The sequence below is a fragment of the Rhamphochromis sp. 'chilingali' genome, assembly GCF_963969265.1.
Source record: "Rhamphochromis sp. 'chilingali' genome assembly, chromosome: 15".
NCBI lineage: Eukaryota > Metazoa > Chordata > Actinopteri > Cichliformes > Cichlidae > Rhamphochromis > Rhamphochromis sp. 'chilingali'.
Window position 1 is genome coordinate 16,402,859 of NC_137942.1, and position 22,200 is coordinate 16,425,058.

The window sequence follows — 22,200 nt, forward strand, 5'->3', positions numbered from 1 at the left end:
CAAGTGTTACAGCTTCCTCATAAAGCTGGTTGAGTTTACATGACAAATTTTCCATATGTCCTCCCTGAGAAACTGTAGGAGTATCTGCTGGGCTACACGGCTGTTCAACTTTTTGCCGGGATAGCGTGTTTGAAATAGACACAATGGGAATGTGCAGGATGTGACAGAATTTGAAGGCGGTAAAGTGACCTTTGAATGATGAGTAATCCCTTAGTCATCATGGCCTCTTCCAATTTTCTCTTTTATTAACCTTGATGGGAAAAGAGGCATCAAGGGAGAAAGTCTCAAAGCACCTTTAGCAAACAGGCTGATCAAAGTGGTTTCCATCTTTGTACTGTACTTTTTTTTCCTTCTTTTTTGGATCCCTGTCCGCTGAGACAACAAGGACACACACAGACACCTACTGTCTCTCTTTCAAGAACATAGGCAGGCATCTTGCACAAAGGGTCCCCTGTGGTGGCTCATTTGAACACTAAAGACCCCTCCAAAACACCACTGAGTCTGTCCAATAAACACTATCAACACTACTGTAGCCACCACGGTACAAATAAAGGAAGTGCAGCTTCTAAAATGTCCATCTTGATGGACATTTTGGCTGCCTGAGCTGCTTTCCAACCCCCTTTTCGTGTTATCTCAACAGTGCAGTTAAGGAGTAGAGAGCTGCATAGTCAGAAGTGCAAAGAGGACTTATTCTTGTGCTGCTTAAATGATGTGATAACATCTGTCAGTGAACTTATCCACAGTGAGCAGATGTTTTAATCTGCTGTGTATGCACGTGCCCTTCTAAGCCACTGGTAGGAGCTGTGGAGTGATAACAGCACTGTGATTTCCTTTCCTATGGCAACACACTGTATCTTTATAAGCACTAGAGATGGTAAAGTGACTGTCCTTGAGTCAAAACACACGTTTCCATTGTTGGGAATTCCCTTCAGTATCTTTGAATCCTGCAGCGGTTCAATGAAACTTTCATTACTCTGCAGGATGTTTGCCCCCCAGCCACCCCCCTAAAAAAACAAAAAAAAATCATATTTGTCCATATTACACGTGCTATTTTGAAACGCGCCGTTGCATTTATTGTGCAACCCCATGAAAGAAAAGAAAAGGAAAAAATGCCCGCGTCTTTAAAGTTTATGTAGCAACAGAGGGATTGTAGCGATAATGCCATTGGGGCGGCAGATCAGTTACTTCTGACGCTCCAAAGCCTCGGGGAGTTGGCTCAAGATTGCCTGTCTTTGATAAGGTCCTCACACTGTAGCTACAACTTCGTGGTCTAAGGAAAGCTTGCCAAAAGATGGGGAGGGAAAGGTCAGAAAATAAACCGAGCAGCCTTTAAACAATATTTCGTCACCAGTAACTGCACAAAACTGTGGGGTCTCCACCACTTGTTTCGCTTTTTTCTTTTCTTTTCTTTTTTTTTTGAAGGCACGAGGTTGCAATTGTTTTTTATGCAGCTGCCGGGACCCGGCAGTCGGTTCCTCACTTTGAAGTGCGCTGCTCCAGCCTCTCGGTTCAGTTGGTGTTGGAGTCGCCTACAGGAGAGATCTACCGTGCGGCATGGCAGCCTGAAACCATAGGGAGGAGAAAAGGAGGAGGCAGAAAAGCGATATATATTTTTTTCTTCCTCTCTCGAGTGCATTTTTTTTCTCTGTAAACCGACTCGAACCTGAACGGACTGTATGTGGACGCGCTGAGGAGACCAGCATTGTGGATTATAAGCGAATTTTTGTATGTGTGTGTATGTGTTTGTGGAGGGAGAAGGGAAGAAAAGAAGAAACCCGGAGTTTTAATTCGAGCTGAAGAACTCGTGGATCGATGGTAAGTTGCAAGAGTGTGTGCCTCCTCAAAGTGGCCCCCATTGGAGTTCTCTTTGATGTGCTGTTGACTCGCCTTTGAAGTAATGTTCTGAGGGTTGGGGAGGGGGGATGATTGGTCGCTTTTCTTACTTTTAAAGCCCAAGGAGGAACTGAGTCATCTCTGTGCCGTGTTCACGGAAATTTCCTTTGCGATAATATTTCGTACTTATATTTGTACATATTGAAGTAAGTGGTCGTTTCTATGTGTGTGTGTGCGTGTGTGCGTGTGACTTTCTTCCCCTCACAAGATCAGACAGATCAGAGACTTCGGTGCACTTGGAGTGTGGACGTTTATTTATTTATTTTTTAAACCAGGGCTTGTTTCGTCTTTAAACGCAGCGTTAAAGAAATATGTGACAAGTGTGTGGGGGTGTAATGTGCGTTATCATTCTCTTTCTTTCATTTTTCGGTATCCTGTGGGAAGCTTTTGACTTGTAGCTGTGCCACGAGCTCTTTTTTTCTAATCTCTTGACATGTTTAACAGTCGAGCGGTGGATCGGTGATACTAAGTGACATGTTCAAGGTTGCACAGCAGCCGCTAATACACTGTAACTACCGCTGATGCTTCGGGGACACGTTGTAGCGATCTTCTGTGCAACAAACTGGGGGATGTTTTAAACAGTTGTGGAGGCTAAAGCTCCACAAGCAGCAGCCTTGCTGCCCGTATTAACTATTTCGGTCACGTTTTTCCATCACTTGGAGTTTGTCCCACATCGGTGTCCTACAGGTACTTGAAGCAGTGGCTCGATTTGGTGTATTTTTTTTTAAGATGAGACGTAGAGAAGTGAGAGAGTGGCAGGGATGGTAGGGGTAAAACGATCAGGAAGCGGCGTCCGTGCGTAATGCTTTGGCATTTTATTGGGAGGGAGAGGAGTTGGGGAGGGTACATGTCTTATTAATTGGCGCTCAGGTCTTAACCCACTTTGACGTGCATGTAATTACTACTTCTCGTGATGTTATCGAAAAGGATGGCGGCGATCCAGTACAGACATCGCTTAGGTGGGTGCCCCCCTTCCCCTCTTGTTAAATGTTTTAATTTAACCAACTTCTGTAGAAATCATATCCCTTAGTTGAGATATGAAGAAGTGCTGTTTATGTAATTCTGCTGCCGCTGGATTTTTTTTTCTCTCCCCCCCAAATCTGAACTAGTCTGTCTGTTTCTGTAAAAGTCAGCGAGGGTCTGCGTTTCTGCCCCCCTTTGAAGTTGGGGCGGATCTGGTTTTGATTAGATCAATACTTTGTGTTTCAGAGAGAAGCCGGGCAGCCAGAGAGAAGCCCCCCCGCTGACATAAGAGAGTGAGGAGATTACAGTAGAAGCTCAGAGGAGGCGGAACAGCACACACGCGGGCTCTCTCCTTTCTGCCGTCAGAGCCATGAGCCGGGCGCTTATGGACCATATCGCCAGTAGTTTTCGCGAAGATGCGCCTCGACCCCCTGTGCCCGGGGAGGAGGGCGACGCGCCCTGCTACCCCGGCAAACTCCCAGTAATGAAACCCCTGGAGTCCCCCAAATCCGTTCTGCTCGGCTCTCCGGGTTCCTCTGCGAGGAGGAACGAGGATGGTCTCGGGGAGCCAGAGGGGAGTGCCTCCCCGGATTCCCCGCTTTCCCGGTGGACAAAGTCTCTGCACTCTCTCCTCGGGGACCAGGACGGCGCTCTTCTTTTTAGGACATTCCTGGAGCGAGAAAAATGTGTGGACACTTTAGACTTTTGGTTCGCCTGCAATGGATTCAGGCAGATGGACCTCAAGGATACCAAAACGCAGAGAGTCGCCAAAGCAATTTACAAGCGCTACATCGAAAACAACAGCATTGTCGCCAAACAGTTGAAGCCCGCGACGAAAACCTACATACGGGATAATATTAAGAAGCAGCACATAGACTCTGCCATGTTCGACCAGGCGCAGACCGAGATCCAGACCGACATGGAGGAGAACGCGTACCAGATGTTTCTGACCTCTGACATTTACCTCGAGTTCGTGAGAACTGGGGGAGAGAACCCGAGTCACGTCAACTCGAACGGGCTGGCGGACCTGAAAGTTGTATGTGGATACCTGCCCACGCTCAACGAGGAGGAGGAGTGGAGTTGTGATTTGAAAGCTAAAGCACTTATTGGACTTTCGGCTAAAGCGCAGAGGGCCCCCATTTCCCTGAGGGCAGTGGAGGTGATGGACGGGGGATTCAGGTATGGCGCTTTTACTCTGTTTTCTGGTGCAAAGTGTAAACCTGTTGTTGCACACCAGAGGCAACCGTGCAAGCATTTCTCTCCTGTACAAGTGCTTTTTCTCAACACCACATTAGTTTGCAGAAAACTGGTCAGCCTACCCCCTCCCTGTCTTTCACTCTGGCCCCCTCTCTCACCGTCTCCAGCAGCAGCAGCCCTCTGCTGGCGCTCGCCTGGATTTCCGGGGCTTTGAAATAGTTCCGCAGAGTGAGGGATCGTCTTCCACAGGAAAAGTTCACAGAGCACGCTGGCTCTGGCCCCAGCCAGCAAATAATAGATGATGACATTGCTGTGCTATGCCTTCTCTTGTACCACGCTGTCCTCAAGCTTTTGGCAGAGAGATAAATGTATAGCAGAGCTATAGATGGCACTTTGAAGTGGCTGTTTTGTAGTCTCACTCGGGTGCTTGCTAGGCCCTTTTCTCGTTTTTTTCCACGTTGCATTTAAAGGAGGGTGTTTTAGATTAAGACTGCAGCCCAAATAAATTGAAGTGATTCATGAGTTAAAAGGACAGCAAAGACAGCAGTGTCAACTCTGGGGCATCCTCTGATGTTCCTGTTGCTAACTTACGGTGACAGGCTGAGCTAAGCTGACAGCTACCTGCTCAGGACAGCAGGGATTGGCAGCTCTCCCTTTTCTCTGCCCTCCCATTGTTGTCACCCTTTCAGATTCAAAACATGTGCTCTTAATTTCTCCCCCTCCCCTTTTTTTCTCCTTTCCTCTCCCCTTACCTCTTCTCATCTGACTCAGATTCTCTTAAAAAAAAAAACATAACAAACGGCACCAGCTACAGTGCAGAATCAACACCCACCACCACCACCACCACCTCCCCGCCAAAAAACCTTCTTCACTCTCTTCTTCCCTCTTTTCTTGTTTGCGTCAATTCTCCTCTGATTCCCTCCTTCGCTGCGTTCCCCCCACCCCAACCCACCCGCCTTCTCTACTTTTATCTTTTTCCTTTGAAAACTCAGGGATAGGGACTACGAGGCATGCTTTTGGAGCGAGAGTGAAGATGGGGAGGAGGAGGTGGGAAGGGGGAAAGGGAGCGAAAGGAAGGAAGGACAGAGGGAAAGGAGGTGGTGGGGTAGGGGTGGGATGCATAAAAGAAAGGGAGGGAGGAGAAAGCATAAATGAGGGGGTGAAAGAGGCAGGGAGGGAAGAATGCAAGGCCAGCTGTGTTAAATACCTGACTCTTTGCGAGCCCCTCTGAAGGTCAGCCCGGAGCTGGGGGCCTACAGCTTTAGTCATGCTGCGTTTCTGCTTCCTCGTGAAGAACCCACCTCTCCCCTTTGTTTCCTTCTCTGACACACTCTCATGCATCCCACTCCATACTTTTTTCCTTTTTTGGGTCATTCCCCCTCCTTTCCTCTCCTCCTGTACCGTGGCAAGAATGCATACACAGCGGGAGATGTATGCCGGGGAAATGGAAAGAGAAGTTATGGGATATTTAAGAAGCAATAAGGAGAAAACTGAAGTTTTCCCAGGCCTCAGACTGCTCTGTCACATCCATTCGTTGTTGTTGGGAGCAGATGAGTGAGGCTATAGTTATAGTTCTCTGAAACATTAGAAGATGCAGCTTGTTTTGATGTCACCTTCTCAAAATGACAGAAACACAGTGAATTGTACCCACCTGTTGGATATTGATTCATATTAATCTGATTTTTGTTGGAAACTTCTCAGGTCATACAAGAGAGGAGACTCACTCAACCCCTGCCATTCAGGCTCTTTCGCTCCTGTCAGCAGCACGAATGACAGCGAGGTTTCCAGTGACGCCTTGACTGATGACGCCATGTCCGTGACTGACAGCAGTGTGTAAGTGAATCTTATCCAAACATGCGTTATGTGTGTGTGTGCAAAAATGAGAGCAAATCCCAAAGAGCTTTCTGTTTGAAGCTGTAGCCATACTGGAAGAATAGCTTGCCATTGATGGATTGTGGCACCTTAAAAAACAACCAAAGATGCACTCCAGTATCCAGGACGTGGTCTAGATTAATGCTAAGCTCCACCATAACACACTTTTGACTTTGCCACTGGAGTGTATATGCAGGAAGACTTTGAGTCGATTAGAAGGAATGAGTATAGTAACTTTACATTTTATGCATCTGTGGGCATGAGCAGTGTTTTGATGTCAGCTGATTTGCTTGTTACACTTTCTGATTAGCCTCTTGCTGAGTCTTGCCCTGCTGGGGCTCTCTTTTCCTGCTATTAGGGAGTATTTCTTCTCCACTGTCACCAAGATGCTTGTTGCAGTGAAGAAAATCAAGAAAACCTCATTTTTAAAAGTTGACATTTGTCTAAATTAGCTCTGATTGATCACTTATCGAGGAACTTACAAATCAGTCGCTCATGCTGTACATGTGGTTTGCGCTTATCTGTGTACGTGCCTTGGCGCTCGTTCTTCTAAAGGATTGCTTGGCGTAATCACATGTCTCTCAAGTGACAAGGTGCTATGAAGTCATTGCGTGGTGCACAGCTCAAGGCCAGATGTGCTTTAGTCAGCTGGCTTTTGGACGCAAAGCAAAAAGAAAAGTTGGTGCAACAAGTTGCTCTTTACCTCGAGTAAAGAGGAGGTAGGTGGGGTTGTCGAGGCATGGATGGATGCAGTAACTATGACCAAGCTAATGAAACTCAAAGACTGACACATGGTTGTTCAGCTGAATTAATGGGGCTGGGTTACACATAAGTATGGCAGCTGTAAAGGCTTTTTTTTTTTTACAATGGGATGTCCTCTGTTCTGGCATATCACTACACAGCCTTGCTTCAAAGAGACCGAGGCCTATATTGCCCTGTTCCGCTGTACTTTGCCCAGAGCCAGTGACAAAGCCCTGGCCACAGGGGCGCAGCTTCTCCACCTCATTTTCTGCCCGTTCTAGCCTTGATCTGAATATCTGCCTCGCCGCTTTAGGTCAGTTAAAAAAAGACCCATAAACATTTGAATTTCATTTACAGATAAAGAGGAGAAAAAAAGAGAGAAAAGGGAAAACGCAACGGGGGAGGAGGCGGTTGGGTGGGAAGAGAAAGAGAGTAGCGGAGGGGGGATTTTTGCTTATATCTTATTTATGGATTTGCTTGGACGCTGGGGAATGCAGCTGCGCAGACTTCAAACATTACCTTATCTTACAAACCAGCCTTTTGATGTGCGGAGATCAGAGGCTGGCTGCAGCAGCGCTTGCCAAATGAAGATTGGGGAGGGGAGGGAGGGGTGGTTGCTTATGCGCATGACTGTGGCATTTCAAAGCAAAAGTGGAAAAGTGCTTTTCAGTTAGGCTAGGTCACCAGGAAACTGCTGTTTAGCATGGAAGGAAAGAGATTGTTTTACACTGTCAAGTGCTTCAGTTTGAAGCTCTGCTGTTTGTTGTTTGATTCCCTCTTTTTTGTTTTTTGTTTGAGTCAGTCAGCCCTTCATCCCCTCAGACTTAACCAGGTTACCTGCACCCTTGGGTCCTATCCTGCAGTAACTCTTTGAAAAAGCATAATGAGTAGCTAATGCTAACTGTGTCCTCAGCTTACCATAAAAGTCAGGAGGGAGATGCTAATGCTGACGCTACTTAAAGTGGAGCACAGTAACTGCAGTGTGCATTTGTGTGTATGCTGGTGAAAGGAAATGACCAGCAGGGTGCCCAGTGTTGTGCTGGAGCCAGCCCTGAAAATGAGTGTCGTTTCTAGGGCAAATAAAACCTTACTCATTGCAGCGTAACCCGAGCCGCTCGGAGGCGGAAATGCTGTCATAATTTACCTCTGAGTAGCCTTTTTGTTCTCAGATTAAGCCTGAAACATGAAAAGCTAAATGAATTGGAGAATTAATAAATTAGATTTGTTCTTGCCTGAACTGTGTTTGATCTGCCCATTTGGCTAACAAGCTTCTTCCTGAATGTCTGTTTGGTCTTTAATGATGTATCCGATTGGGTAATTGACCTTTGTGGTCTGTCTGCGTACCCCCCTCTCCCCCTCCCCAGAGATGGCATCCCTCCATATAAACTGGGCTCCAAGAAGCAGCTACAGAGGGAGATGCAGCGAAACATGAGGATGAACAGCCAAGTCTCGCTCCCTGCTTTTCCTGTAAGTACACAAACGCACACAGACACACTCACGTGCATACGTACATGCATAACTTCACATACACATGCTCAGAAGTCTCCATACCACCCTGTGTTCGGGTCTCTCTGGGTTCTATGAATAGTATTGCACAAACTGTATTTGGCATCTTCAATTCAACAACGCCAGCAAAGATCTAAAGAGTAACGTCAAAGACCCAGCCTCCCACTCTCTCTCTCGCACACACACATACACACACATTCACATAAGCTCGCATGCAAACACAACCCCGCTCCCTACCTTTGGTGTCACCTGCACCCCCATTAGGGTTCCTTGAAGTCTGCGGGAGACGGGGGGGGTCTCTAAGCTGTTTATCGCCGCAGCGCTCGGAACACACCAGGGTTTTTCTTCCCCACCGATGGTGTAAATATGGAGAACAGAGAGAGATGAGGAAGATCTCTGCCGCTTTATCCCGAGGGCTCTGAAATCAGCCCGGTTCCTCAACAAAAACACAAAGATACTCAGACACATTCACACGCACGCACATTCACGCACACGCGGCGCTTTGATCCACGGATGAATGGAACAAACGCACAGGGAAGTGACAACTTCCAGCAGAGCTGGCCCCCTTTTTTTCTCCCCCTTTTTTTCACAGCCCCGCCACCCTTCCAACCCCCAGCACACACACACATACAGAAACACAAATGCTCAGCCAGCCCCCTCCCCTAAAAGTGAAGGATCTAAGGGGAAGAGTTTGAGCATGTCATGTGAGCTCTCAACAGGTCAGAGGGGAGTTTGTAGCTTAAGGCTTAAGAGAAGCTAACTTCATGTTGAGAGGAAAAAAAAGTCCGAATCGAAGGCGGGGGGGGGGGGCCACAACTTGCAGTAGTAGCTGTAACAGAAGCAGCTTGTTAAAACAAACTTAAAGTAACTCCCTTTTTTTCCACATTATGAGGTATGCAGTAACTGTTGCTGTTGGATCTCGCCGCTTTCACTCACTCTCCCCCTTTTGCTTTATTTTCTTCTTTGTTGGCTTTTATTCTTGTTTTTGTTTCCCGTCTGATTTTTGGCGATGGCTGCCATTCCCATGGTGCACCAGCTCCAGGCACCATCAGACAGCTCCTCTTTTTCTCACTTTTTTCTCCCCTTTATCCCGACTACAAAGGCTTATGAGAAATTGGGGGGGGGGAGAGAATCAAGAAAACCCAAGTGCAAAAATAATTTAAGATGCGTGCGTATGCACCCAATCTCATGCTGTCACTTTACTGTACGTTAAAGATGCCCAGCGTGTGGGGGTGGGGCTAAATTACCTCAACCTTTCTGATCTCCCATCCTGTTTTTCTGGCACCTTTATCTCTTTCCTTCAGTCCTTCCCTCTCTTCGTTTTTCTCCCACACACATCTCAACTTCTCCCAGTTTCTTTTTCTTTTTTTTAATCCCTCATCCTTTTCCTCCCTGGAGTTCTCTTCCACCCCCTGTCGATATGTGGCTTTTATTTCTAGATGTAAAGCCACTGCTTCCCATCAATCTATCCCTCCATCCCCCCCTCAGCCGCTCTATTCTCCCCCCACTGTGTGTTTGATATTTGACGAGGAAGGCTTTGAAGTGAGCTGACTTTAAAGAGGCCTGCTGATGATGACAGAAGGAACCAGCCGAGGCCCTGGCCCAGCATGACCATGCACCAGGCCTGCCAACCCCTGAAAACAGCCCTGTAGCCATAGGTGCCAGTGCGAGTGCCCTGATCAGAACTGCCTTTAGTGGGAAATGCATGCTATAGATGATGTGAAGTGCTATAGTAATGGAGGGATGGCATGAGTCTTGCAGTTTCTTATATATCTTCTTTTTTTTATATATCTCCTCTACAGCGTACTCGCCATCCACCAAAAGAGATGATACCAATGGAGCCAGCACAGTTTGCAGCCCAGCTCATCGCCCGCCTGGAGAACCTGAAGAGGCAGCAGGAAACCATGAACACGTTGGAGGAGAGGCTGCAGCAGATTCAGGAGGTTTGTGTGACTCTGGTTCTTACTGAAGAAATGAAAGATGAAGATGTTTTGTTCTGGCCTTGACTTAGTTTGCCTTGTTTTTATCAGGAGGAGGAAAGAGAAGATGCCGAGATCATGGGAAGTGCTCCCGCGCTCTCACCCCACTCCTTACCCCTCCTCTCTGGCTCCTCTGACGAGGACCCCCAGGCCATCCTGGACGAACACCTTTCCCGCGTCCTGAAGACCCCCGGGTGCCAGTCCCCGGCCGTGATCCGGCATTCCCCTCGATCCAGCTCGCCAGAACACCGGCCTTTCACGCGTGCTGGCTTCAGTGTCAAGGGCCTGGTGAGAACTGGGCCCTCCAGTTCGTCTGCATCCAGTCCCGACCAAGGGGCGATTACCCTGTCCCTGGGTCCCAACAGAACCCTCGTAAGCAGGCAGAGCACGAAACACATCCACCATCACTACATCCACCATCACGCTGGTCCGAAGTCTAAAGAGCAGATCGAAAGGGAGGCAGCCCTCAGGGTGCACAGCGTGTGCTCCGGCAGCAGCGAGTGCCAGCCCTGTCAGCCGTACCAGCGCAGCCGCAGCCTAGGCAGAGAGATGTGTGGGGCCATCACCACAGACAACAGCATGGGGTCAGTCCCAAGCACTTGTTTCATATTTGTCTCCCATTTGTTTTTTCTTTTCTGTCAGTGTTTAAAATAAGCAGTGCAATTACTCTTCCAGGCGTTCAAGCTCTCTATCGAGGCGGGTGTGTCGCTCAGGGGCTGAGGATGGAGTAGCGGAGAGGTGCATGGAGGACTGTGGACCCTTACAGCTGCCCACTGACACAGCAGATCCCACCCAGAATGTGCTGCAGTGGATCCTGGAAAGTAAACGACAGGGCAGACACAAGTCTCACAGGTGAGTGGAGGATAATACTAGGAGTATCTGTGTGAGTGTTGGGGACACCTTTTCATGTTGTTAAAGTCAAATTTCCTCGTCTCCCTCTCAGTACCCAGAGCACCAAGAAATCCTTTGGAGGCTCATCTACTCAGACACACACGTGGGGCGGGGGTGGAAGCTGCGGCCACCTACGTGGTCACCAGCCGGCCCAGCCATTCATCCAAGACCCAGCTATGCCTCCGCTCCCTCCTCCCAACACTTTGGCACAGCTGGAGGAGGCCTGCCGCAGACTGGAGGAGGTATCCACCAAGCCCACCAAGCAAAGGTACACACAGACTTCAAAGAGCAGATTATTATTAAGTAACGCTCTTGGTTATAACTTCAAACTATTCCAGATGTGCTTTTTAAACTCAAGTCTTATTTCATTTCTCTTCCCAGGCATTCAGCGTCCAGCCTTCAGCGAGAGAAGACCCACCTCATGCCTGTTCAGGACGGGGCGTCTGTCCCCCTGCCGCTCGTCAGTCCCAGCCCCGCTGGCGTCCCTGCGACCAGTCTCCAATCAGAAGAGTACGATGCCTCTACAGTCCTGCCCTCCCTCTCCTCTCCTCCTTTCTGCTCTTCTTCCTCCTCCTCCTCTCAGCTCTAGCCTCCAACTTCCAAGTGTACTTTGACCCTTTTTAACTCTTCCCACTTGTCACCCGCACCATTTGCTTGCACACAGATAGATGAGAAGCAGCTATGCTACACACACATTACACCCCACAGACACTCACTTATTTAAAGCTTTGTACACCTAGCACTGCCTCTTACGTCTGCATGAATCGCGTGCATTTGTGCTGTGCATGGAGAGCGTGTGTCTGTGCGTGTGTGCAGTCACTGCACCACCTGACCGAGACATCCCTTTTCATATATCTGTATCATTTTTATTGGCTGTCCTTCAGTGAGCTGGCACTAGGTTGGGGCGAGCAGAGCTTAGCAAAGGGAGGGTTCCTCTGAAGCGGGCCTACAAAGCCTTGGACGTAGCTGAAGGGGAATTGATAACCGTGCAAACACAAGCGCAAACTTATAGACGGCACTGGGTCACTCCGTCCCTCAGGATGCTCTTAGTTACTGTATTTCTGGTCTGTTGTGGGAAAAATTTAGTAGATTGCTTGTTGGAGAACTTCTTATTTCTCTTTTGTCGAGATGTTGTCTGGTATAGCGAAAGCGCTCGCTGCTTCTGACACCCTTCCTCTCTGTCTTTTGTTTCCCGGCAGGTGTAAGAAGGGTTCAGGAAGCCACGCGGTGAGCAGCGGGGAGACAGTGGTGACGTACTTCTTCTGCGGTGAGGAGATTCCTTATCGGAGGACCATGAAGAGCCACAGTCTGACATTGGGTCACTTCAAAGAGCAGCTCCGCAAGAAGGGCAACTACAGGTGTGTGCAGGCACATTGAAATATACAGATCAGTTTTAAAGTTTTACAGTAGTGATGCAGCTTTAGTGACATAAATACAGTTAACTTTTTATGAACTGGGATTAGTTCATTGGCCTTGATTTAAAACAGTCTTTGTGCTGACTTGTAGACAAAGTTTACAGTGGGATCATTTGATTTCTAAGGTGTGGGAGTATCTTCATGTCCAACATTCCTGAGGGCATTTTAGACACAGTGACCAATCAGAATGATGGAGACATAAACCCTACTACCTTCTGTAGTGGTAAAATTCTGCCTTTGAATGGCGGTCAGCACCTGCAAGCATAAAAACCTGAAATACTGTCTCCGTGACTACGTCAAGGACCGATATCAGCATTTGTTTCCATCGGTGTCTGCACTCAGGCAGGCCTCTGGACAAGTGTGCGTTTGGTGTGAGGGGTGCAGTGAAAAGGAAGGGACAAGAGGAGGGAGGGAGGGTGGTGCAGGGGTTAGTGGGAGAGTTTGAACTGGAGCGATTTTTGGGTCCCATCTGGTATTGATTTCCATGCTAAGGCACACTTAATACACATGGCTTTGAAGCCCCAGCCCCTTTCATTTCAACCAACAAAGACTCACACAAATGGCCAGCGTGCAAATTCTTCACTGATGCTATCAGGGCCTCTTTTTTTCCTGCTCTGGGGTCTTGTGTGCGTGCGTGCGTGTACCCGAGCGCGCATTAATGTGCTTTGCGTTGAACGCGCACAGTGTTTACACATGTTGTAATCATTTTATGGATATTTTTGAAAGGCATACAGTTAAATGCCAGATCCGCTTGTTTGCTCTGCTACGGGGCCTTCACCGAGGCCGCTCGGCTTCGACGTGTGTTTGTGGAGAGAGATTTAATTTGATTGTTTCTTTCCAGTGGGCATTAAAGGGGGGAAAAGATCAAACATTTATTGTTTAAACTGCCACGGTCTCCAAGATAAGCACGGCCCAAGTATTGTGTTAATAATTACAGGTGATGGGGGGAGAGAAGAAAAAGCAAAAGAACTTAGCAAAACCTCTTCCTGTCCAGATGTCCACAACATTTTCAGATCAACAAACGTGACAAGCACTTAGCGCTGAGTTCTCCACATCTGTCTGTTTGCCCCCATCCTTCCTTACACCCCTTACTTACTCTTCTTTTCTCTCTGGCTCACAGTCTCAGTTCTTCTGTCATACCATCCACATTTTTTGGAAAGAGAGCTGCACGGCGCTTTAATAGCAGCCAGAGAATGTGTGGAGTTGGGTCATTTCAACATGGCAGCGGTTCAACAAAGAACAGTACTGCTCGGTCCTGCCAGACGATATTGGTGCCAGATGTCAGTGCAAACGGAGGGAGAAGGGGAGGGGAGGCAGATCCAGCCACATAAAACATGTTCCAGTGGAAATTCAGGCTCTCTGTGTCTCTGTCTGTCTCTCTTAGCAAGAAAAAAAAAGAGGGCGATCATAGCTCTTTGAAGATTTTGGTTTTTTTTTTTAAAAGTAGGAGGGCTCGACTTTTCTTTCTTCCTCTCCAAGGAGGGAACAGTTATCAGGCGTGTCCTTCGCTCTTTGATTTCATCTGATCGGCGCGCTTTTTCCTAAAAGGAGGTCGCTTTATTTCACACCCTGTGTCGTTGCCCTTTATTAGTGATTACCCTCGTGTTAATTAGCACACGTGCACGCTTGTGCACCTCTGCAATGCTGTAGTTCTGGTTTTATAAGTGTTGCATGTCTTAAAAACAAAGAACAACCACAAAAAATGCTCGCAAACATGCCCGCATTCCAGTCACCACACACTGAGCAGATCGAGGAATTTTTCCATTACATAGTTAATGAGTGAATTTCGAGTCCCGGTTAACCAACCCACCCCTGCTGATTTCTCTTCCTCTAAAATAAGGACTGGGAGGGGGGGGGGGGTTACATCATTATGGCCCAGTGAAGTCATGGCTGACGAGAAGCCCCTCCTGAGTTTGCTTCTTCTGCACACATACACAAAAGTCAGCTGCCCTTCCTATAGGTCTCAGTAAGCGCTCACACTGTCAACACGGGCGAGGAAGGACACACGGCATACTGCTTGCTCGTTCTCCTCCTCCTCCTCCCCCTCTACTTTGTCTCTTTTCTTTGTCCCTGTAATAATGAACCGGGGATGAGGAGTGAGTGAAAGCCCTGTGCACGAGCGGGTGTGTAGGAGTCAGGGGTAATGACAGGCAGACTTGCAGGCACCCAAAATTTCAGCCTTTGTCAAAGGACCCCTTCATTTGCACATGGGTCTAATTGGCCCCTGTTAGCCAGGGCAAAACTCACAGCAACACAACGGGGGGGAGAGAGAGAAGGAACGGGAGAAAAAGTAAAAGAGAACAAGTGGAGGGAGGGATGTGGAGAGAGGAAGCCTGCTGTTTAAAACCAAGTCTTGTCAGCAGCAGGTTCCACCCTGCCCTGGTATCAGCAGACTTGGCTGATTGTGTACTCAGTGGCTCGGCTGCAGATAGCGGAAATGAAACTTTATGTTTCAAAGGGGAGCGTTAGACTTATCAGGCTTTCTTTTTCTTTCTTATTTTTCTTTGGACTTTTTGTTTATGAGCTTTAAAGTATCTTGAATCAAAGGGAGAAGTATTTTGTGTTAACGCTTTCATCTCTCGGTCACAGGTACTACTTCAAGAAGGCCAGCGACGAGTTCGAGTGCGGCGCCGTGTTCGAGGAGGTGTCCGACGACTGCTCCCTGCTCCCCACCTACGAGGGGAAGATCTTGGGAAAGGTGGAGAGGATGGAGTGAGCGCTGCCGGAGTTGATCAATAACTCTGCGGATGCCCTCCTTCATGTGCTCTCACACATGTGTGTGTGTGTGTTTTTTAAGCTAAGACTTGAAGGACTGGAGATGTTGTTGAAGGAACGCTGGTTTTTGGGCATGCGGACTGGAAGCGGGACAAGATATCCACATTACCGGACTATCAAGTGAAAAGCTCATCTAGAAGTGAAGAAAACGTGGACTTTATGCTGCTGGGCTCAAAACTTCCCAGAAGAGGAATATCTAGAGACTCTAGGTGAATGACCACTTGTCAAAGAAGCAGGGCGCTGTGGGTTTAATTTGAAACTGAGAGCCTACTTGAACCCTCCCCGTGCCAGTGTCTGCCTATAGTTGCTCACTAGCGCATTACTAATATGTATACGCAGATATACATGTACATTGCATTGTATTGTGATGCTCGTATTGCTGTGTAAAGATTTCTATAGCTATTTATTGGAAATACCCCTTTCCCAAATCCTATCCTTCTTCTACTTCCATGGACAAGCTGCTTGGAGTTGGACAAACTTCTCGAATTATCCACATCTGTGAACGCCCCACCCTACTCCACCCAACCCTCTCCTTCTGAGCATCAGTTCTCAAGCAAAGGTTTTTATTCCTTTTCAGCCCCTCATATTGAACTGTAAACATCAACAATACCTCTTCAAGAACTCCACTCTCACTCCGGGACATCTCCGCTCTCCTGGCCGGAGAGCTAACTGCTGAAGCTTTGAGAATGGCTCTCTTATCACTTAAAAGTTCGATAATATATTTACTACTGCAGTGCTATTTGTGGATGTGTCCCCGTCTGCTCTTAGGGGTGGGGGGGTCTTCAGTGTGCTATGGAATTTAAAAGAAAAAAAGAAAAAAATGCTATTAATGTTTAATTCCATACTCTGGGACTGTGCCCAGCTAGCCTTGATCTGTCACGTCTTAGTGCCTTTGTTTCAGCGGCGCAGGCATCGCACAAATAGCCTATATATTTACGAGGAGGAAACTGCCCTGAACAGGTCTTTGAGTCCCCAAAATGTGTTTACACCATATTCATATTTACCAAGAAAAAGTTCTATAATGTGTTCCCCTATGTGCTTACCTGTTAGTGAGTGAGTGTGTGTGTGTGCGTGACTGAGAGTATTTTAAGCCTGCACTATGAGCTGCAGATGCTAATGATGGTGGTGATATATATATATATATATATATATATATATATATATATATATATATATATATATATATATATATATATATACACTATGTTCATAGTGTCTTTATTTGAGTACAGTAGCTGTGCCTACATGGATTCTTGCCATGTTTTTCACCCAGTTTTCAGGGTCCTGTTACTCCCTTGGTTTTTACAAGGGGCCTTATGTTGAAAAGATATTTTTATGCCTTTTAGTATCATCATGTTTATGTTTTATGGTATTTTTCATGGCTTCCTTGGTTCTTCTTGTAAACTGTAAATTATGCGTTCTATAGAGCTCAGTTGAAAAGATGCCTCGGTACTTTAATTATTGTAATTATGAAGAGATGTAGCCTTTAATAAAATGTTCTATTTTTCAAATTAGCAAATTGCTTCCTCTTGTTTCTGTGTGTGTGTGAGTGTGTGATGGAAAGAGAGTTTTGATTGGACTTTGCTAGCTCTAATTGGGATATTAGGATGGTGGCGCGTCTGTGTGTGCTTGTGTTTAGAAGCAGCTTCACCACACACACACACACCCCTGCTGCGCAGAGTAAAACTCATTGGATCCAGTGAGAAATTTGCATCCATTATCAGCTCTTAATGTACTCCCTGTTGGAAATGAAAACATGCAGCATTAATTTGGCCACTAGAGCCTCCGTGTGTTTTAGGGGAAGAAGCAGACAGAGACCGGGAGAGCTAAGTGTGTGTTAATGAGACATTTGGCAAATATATGTTATAAGTACATTTTAGCCAGTTATTTACATGGTAAAATGTTTGGCCTCCTGTGGCACTTTATGAACTGCGTGTGAGGGTATAACGTGCACTTTTGCTCAGTCCCAATTAGGGCAGAGGGATGAGAACTCTCAAACATAATGCTGTTTGACATTAACAGAGAATCCCAAGATCGTCTGATGGGCTACATCAACTTTGTGTCTCTGAACTGAACGGTAAAAAATTATCTTATTTGCTGGAAAAAGGTATGTTTGGTTAAGTGAGTCCAGGAGACGGGACACGTGATGTCCGCTCGCTCGCTGTGGATTCAGCGGCACGATCAGATATTATATGGACTTTGCACTGCAGCGGTGGGGCATTAAAGACTGCAAAGAGTGGGATATGACTGTGCCGTGCACGTGTCAAACCTTTTTTTCCCTGATAGATTCTCATAGCCTGGTTTTACGCCTCCGTGATTTCCCGTCTAACTCCAGACTACTGTGCATATGCAGTGTTTTTAGGAAGTTTTTCAGCACCATCATTTTCTAAACAATTAGCAACTATGGGTGAACACAGTTGATGCAACAGTGAGTAGGAGTGGTGAAGCTAATTCAGCATATGTGTGTGGGTTTTGTTTTTTTTACATTAAAAATGAGGTAAACACAGGTGTTGCTAATGACATTAATGAAGGTTTTGTTTAATATAGCCTTAATCTAAGTGATTAGTACCACCTGTGTTTACTGTTTCACGTGAAAGAGGTCTGTCGGAGGCTCTGGCTACATGCAGTCATGGTAAAAAAAAAAGAAAGAAAGTATTCTTATTTCAGTTTGAAGGTTTTAGGTATGAGGACATACAAATTCTCAGGAAGTTTTAAAATGAGGTAAATACAGCTTCAAATGACATTACTTGCTACACCGTGTCATTATTTGTTTAACAATAACTAAGCTAAATGGCAATTCAGTAGCTTGTACAACCACCATTAGCGACTATAACTTGGAGTAGTCTCTCACATTGTTGTGGAGGGATTTTTGACCACTCTTCTTTACAGTGTTGCTTCAGTTCATCGAGGTTTGAAGACATTCGTTTACACGCAGCTCTCTGAAGGTCCCACCAAAGCATTGCAGTCAGGCTTGAGGTGTGTGCTTTGACGGGTTCATTTCAACACCTTAATTCTTTTCTTTTTCAGACATTCTGTTGTAGGATTGCTGCTGTGCTTGGGATCATTGTTGCATCACCAAATTTCTGCCAATCTGTAGCTGTCTGATGGCCTCACATTTGACTAGTTTGCCGCACAGAGAAGTTCGTGGTCAACTCAACAACAGCAAGGTCCCTAACCTGAATCATCACCCCTCCAACACTGTGCTAGACCGTTGGTAAGAGGTGTTTTTGCTGATATGCGGTGTTTGGTTTGTGTCCTGAGGACAGAGGTCCAAGAAGTCTTGTGGATAGTTCAGATGCAACTTGTTGTTTTTAAAGAGTCTAGGCGTCTTCCTTGTTGTACTTGTTCATCCATCCAGTCTCTTCCAGTTATCCTTTTCAGGGTTGCAGGGGGCTGGAGACTATGCCAGCTATCACAGGGCGAGACATAAGGCCTGGACAGGTCGTCAGTCTCTCGCAGGGTTAACACAGAATGACAGGCAACCATTCGCACACATTCACACCTATGGGCAGTTTAGAATCACCAGTTAATCCAACCCCACTTGCGTGTCTTTGGACTGTAGTACCTGGGGAGAACATGTGAACGCCACACAGAAAGATCCCAGCCTGATGGTAGATTCAAACTCAGGACTCAAACACAACTCTTCATGCTGTGAGGCACGCTGCCCCATAGTTGTTTAGCCTTTTTCTAATTGTTCTGTCTTTAACTTTAATGTTTAACATGCTAACTGAGGCCTGTGGAGTCTGAGATGGAGCCCTTTCTCTGAGCATTTCACGATTTGACTTTACTTGGAAGTCCATCCCTGGGAAGACTGGCAACTGTAAATGATCTTCTGCTTAGACCGATGGGCAGCAATTGCCTCTCTAAGAGCAATGCCGTTGACAGTTAAGTGTGCAATGATCAATTATTATGATCAATTAATCAATAAAGTGCATTTGATTTCCTTCTACCATGACTGTGCGCAATACTTGTTAGAAACTCCTTTTCAGATTTTTCATTGCACTTATGGGACGTCTTAAATTAACACTGTCCATCTTTTGCAAAACTGTTCCTCAGTGCGCATCAGGTGAAACCTCCGGCTGCGTATGGTGATGTAATTAACTCATTCTAGCATGCAGGCAGCATTTAAATAGCTAACATCTTATGCTATAGCCTCACCTGCACACCGATGCCCCCCCGATGCTATTTTACCCATCACGTCCTTCTGTCACACTCGCGTCCTTCAAGTTTCATTGCTTAAGAGTGTTGCTTATGCTGCCTTTCATATTGAAAGGGCATCATGATATTGTTAAAATACCATTTTCAGCCCTTTCATCAGCAAAGGTCAGTGCATACACTTGAAGGCCATCTTTTAGAATCTTTAGAACTAAGAGGCCCTCACAGAGCGGCGCTCCACTGTCAGAAGGCCTTGTGAACCCACCTTTGTATGGGGAGTTATTTTAGATGGGGTCATCTTTTTGAAGGATTCATGGGGTTGGGAAGACTCTAGACTGCTATTCATGAATGTAGGAAGGCTTTTTAAACATGAGTGAGTGATGCATTTTGGGGTTGTTTTTTTTCACCGTTAGCTTTTATATCTCTTTTAGCTTATCATCAATTAGTGCCATAGAGATCCTGAAACCAAGCAGTGATCCTTTGTGCTGGTTCAGAGTTATTGGCATTAAAGATTGTGCGTTCATGTGTTGTGGCTAAAATGGGTTTCTAATGGGAGAATGCACATAAACACTACTTCAAGTCTGAACAACAGCTTAGAGAGTTTAGAAAGCCTTGCTTGGTCTGTTGATATCCATGATGGAGAAAAGTGTACTTTTTCTCTTTCTAATCTAATTTCTAATGTTTTAAAAGGACAAGAAAAACACTGCAGCTGAAAGACCAGGAAAGGAAGGATTCAGGAAATGTGACCATCTGAGGAGGACAGGAATGCACAATGAGGGATGGGCACAACGCATGGGCACGTAGTGTATCACAGGGGATGCCACATCTGTGATGCCTCACAAAATCCCGGCTGAAAGACTAGCATATTGCGCCCCTTTCTTCCAAGGCTATTGCTCATTTACAGTCTCATCTTTGGTAGGTTACCCCCTGATACATCCTTCCTAATGACAGGTTGACTGGTTGGTGCCCAGCGTTTAGTCTGCTTTACAGGGAAAAATTTATGGCTGTAAAACCACATTTGACGCAGTGATCATCCTGCGAGCCATGCTGTGTCATGTGATAGTTGACAGGAAAATGCATGCATGTGTGAGAAAGGTGCTAGATCTAATTTCCCAAATAAATTTGCATGTAATCCAATCACAGTGAACCCGGCAGGATCGAGACCATTGGCCCGTTTCTCACGAAAACATTCAAAGTGTGTTTGCCGATTAAAAAAAGAAGGCAAACAAAAGTTCATGGAATTGAGAACAAAAGCAAGAACTTTTACACTTTAATCTGTTTTCTGTCCAGTTCTACATTTATCCACTGATATCTTTCTGTTGGATCTTATGCAGTGAGTACTGGCACATACTTGGGTGCACAATTCAAAGTAAGCAGCTGTGAACTTTAATCAACTGGCACGACTTTGAGTTAATCTGCCACCTCAGCCTCCCCCTCACATCTCTGCCTGCTATTGTTTCACCAGTTCATATCCAAATTCTGCTACCTGTCCCGCCCACACGATGTGAGATCAAAGGCTTCTGACTTGGAACAATGGCAAACAGGAACCTAAACAGGATGTGGAACCAAAATCTCACAGAGGCACGCTGAATGGCAAATGCGAGCCGTTGGCGTTTGTGTGCGGCCGTTACAAAGCCCATTTTCAAAAATGGATTGTTAGTGAAGAAAAGGTGTGACCTTGATCCCATCCCCCCTTTGGAGTAAAGCCATTTCAAAGCAGTGGTAATGCACTTGCCACATCCCCTTCCTGAGCCTTAAATGTTTGGGATTTTACGGCGAAATGGCACGGCAGGGTACATTAAAGCACACGATAAGTTGATCCAGAGTTAGAAACACAAACCTAAAGAACAGCTGAGTTGCTCGCTTTCTGTCACCGCAAACCTCTTTTTAAAAAAAAAAAAAAAATGACAAAAAACCCTTCAGTCGTTTCACCATAGACTTGTAAAAGAGAACGAGACCCCCAATTTTCCGTCCAGGTTTAACAAACCCCATCATTTAACCTGCATCAGCAACTACAGTCGCAACCATCAACCCAGACAACCAGTGACTGTGGTCAATCAGCGGCCCACGTCTGGATCCTGAGTAGACGCCACTGTGGAAACTGATCCCTTCACCGTTTAACCAATCAAGTGACCTTACACCACTTTATACTAACGATGTCATGTTTAGACAACGGCTGCTTGGCCACGGTGAGCTGGACGGCACCCATAAGAGAGGAATTAACAGAGTTATCACTGTAAGGCATAAACTGGATCTGCATTGTCATTGCGGGCTTATAAACGTTCTGTCGGAAGGCTTGAGAGGAGTAGCTGCTCTTTTATCCAACGGTACAGACGTTGTATTTTCCTCACCAATCAAACAGCAAGAAACTGAAGAGATTATGTATCTCACTGTGCTTTGGGGAATAAAGAAGACAGGGGCATGACACTGAAAGCCAGAAACCCAATCTGCTGCCGCTGCGGTGAAGCAGCGCCCGGATGCTATGCTGCCAAAGGGCACTGAGGACATGAGGCGTGATAGCCGGCCGGGCCGCGTTGGGGAATTTTGCGTGCATCCTCCCCACAACTGAAGGGAAGGCATCTTTTGTAAAGAGAGGGAGTGCCTTTGTCCTCCTTTGGTGTTTACGTTTGTCTTAAATTTCATCTAGTGCACAGTGCGGCCCCACCAAGCCACAGGATAGGCATTGTTCTGGGCCCCGTGCAGGAATGGTAGCCTGCAGTCACCTTCTTTCTGACTGTCGCCATTGTCCCACCACCAACCCCCCCAAACCTCTTTGTTTTTGCTCCCTGCCTCAGACAGCTCAGATTGTTGCC

At 46.5% G+C, this 22,200-nt stretch overlaps 1 protein-coding gene across 1 annotated transcript; it reads left to right on the top strand.

Annotated features, from left to right (window-relative positions):
* The first annotated feature begins 1,247 nt into the window (after positions 1-1,247).
* axin2 (axin 2 (conductin, axil)) lies at positions 1,248-15,412 on the top strand. Its single transcript, XM_080906146.1, has 11 exons — positions 1,248-1,815; positions 3,103-4,035; positions 5,755-5,886; positions 8,031-8,133; positions 9,975-10,115; positions 10,203-10,735; positions 10,827-11,003; positions 11,095-11,310; positions 11,424-11,552; positions 12,242-12,400; positions 15,047-15,412. The coding sequence occupies exons 2-11, from the start codon at positions 3,227-3,229 to the stop codon at positions 15,171-15,173; spliced, it is 2,526 nt and encodes an 841-aa protein (XP_080762272.1). The 5' UTR covers positions 1,248-1,815; positions 3,103-3,226; the 3' UTR covers positions 15,174-15,412.
* The last annotated feature ends 6,788 nt before the right edge of the window (positions 15,413-22,200 follow it).

Coding starts and splice junctions, on each gene's coding strand:
- axin2 (XM_080906146.1), top strand. CDS start 3,227: ATGAGCCGGGCGCTTATGGACCATATCGCCAGTAGTTTTCGCGAAGAT. Junction 4,036..5,754: donor GTGATGGACGGGGGATTCAG/GTATGGCGCTTT, acceptor GAAACTTCTCAG/GTCATACAAGAGAGGAGACT. Junction 10,116..10,202: donor GGCTGCAGCAGATTCAGGAG/GTTTGTGTGACT, acceptor TGTTTTTATCAG/GAGGAGGAAAGAGAAGATGC.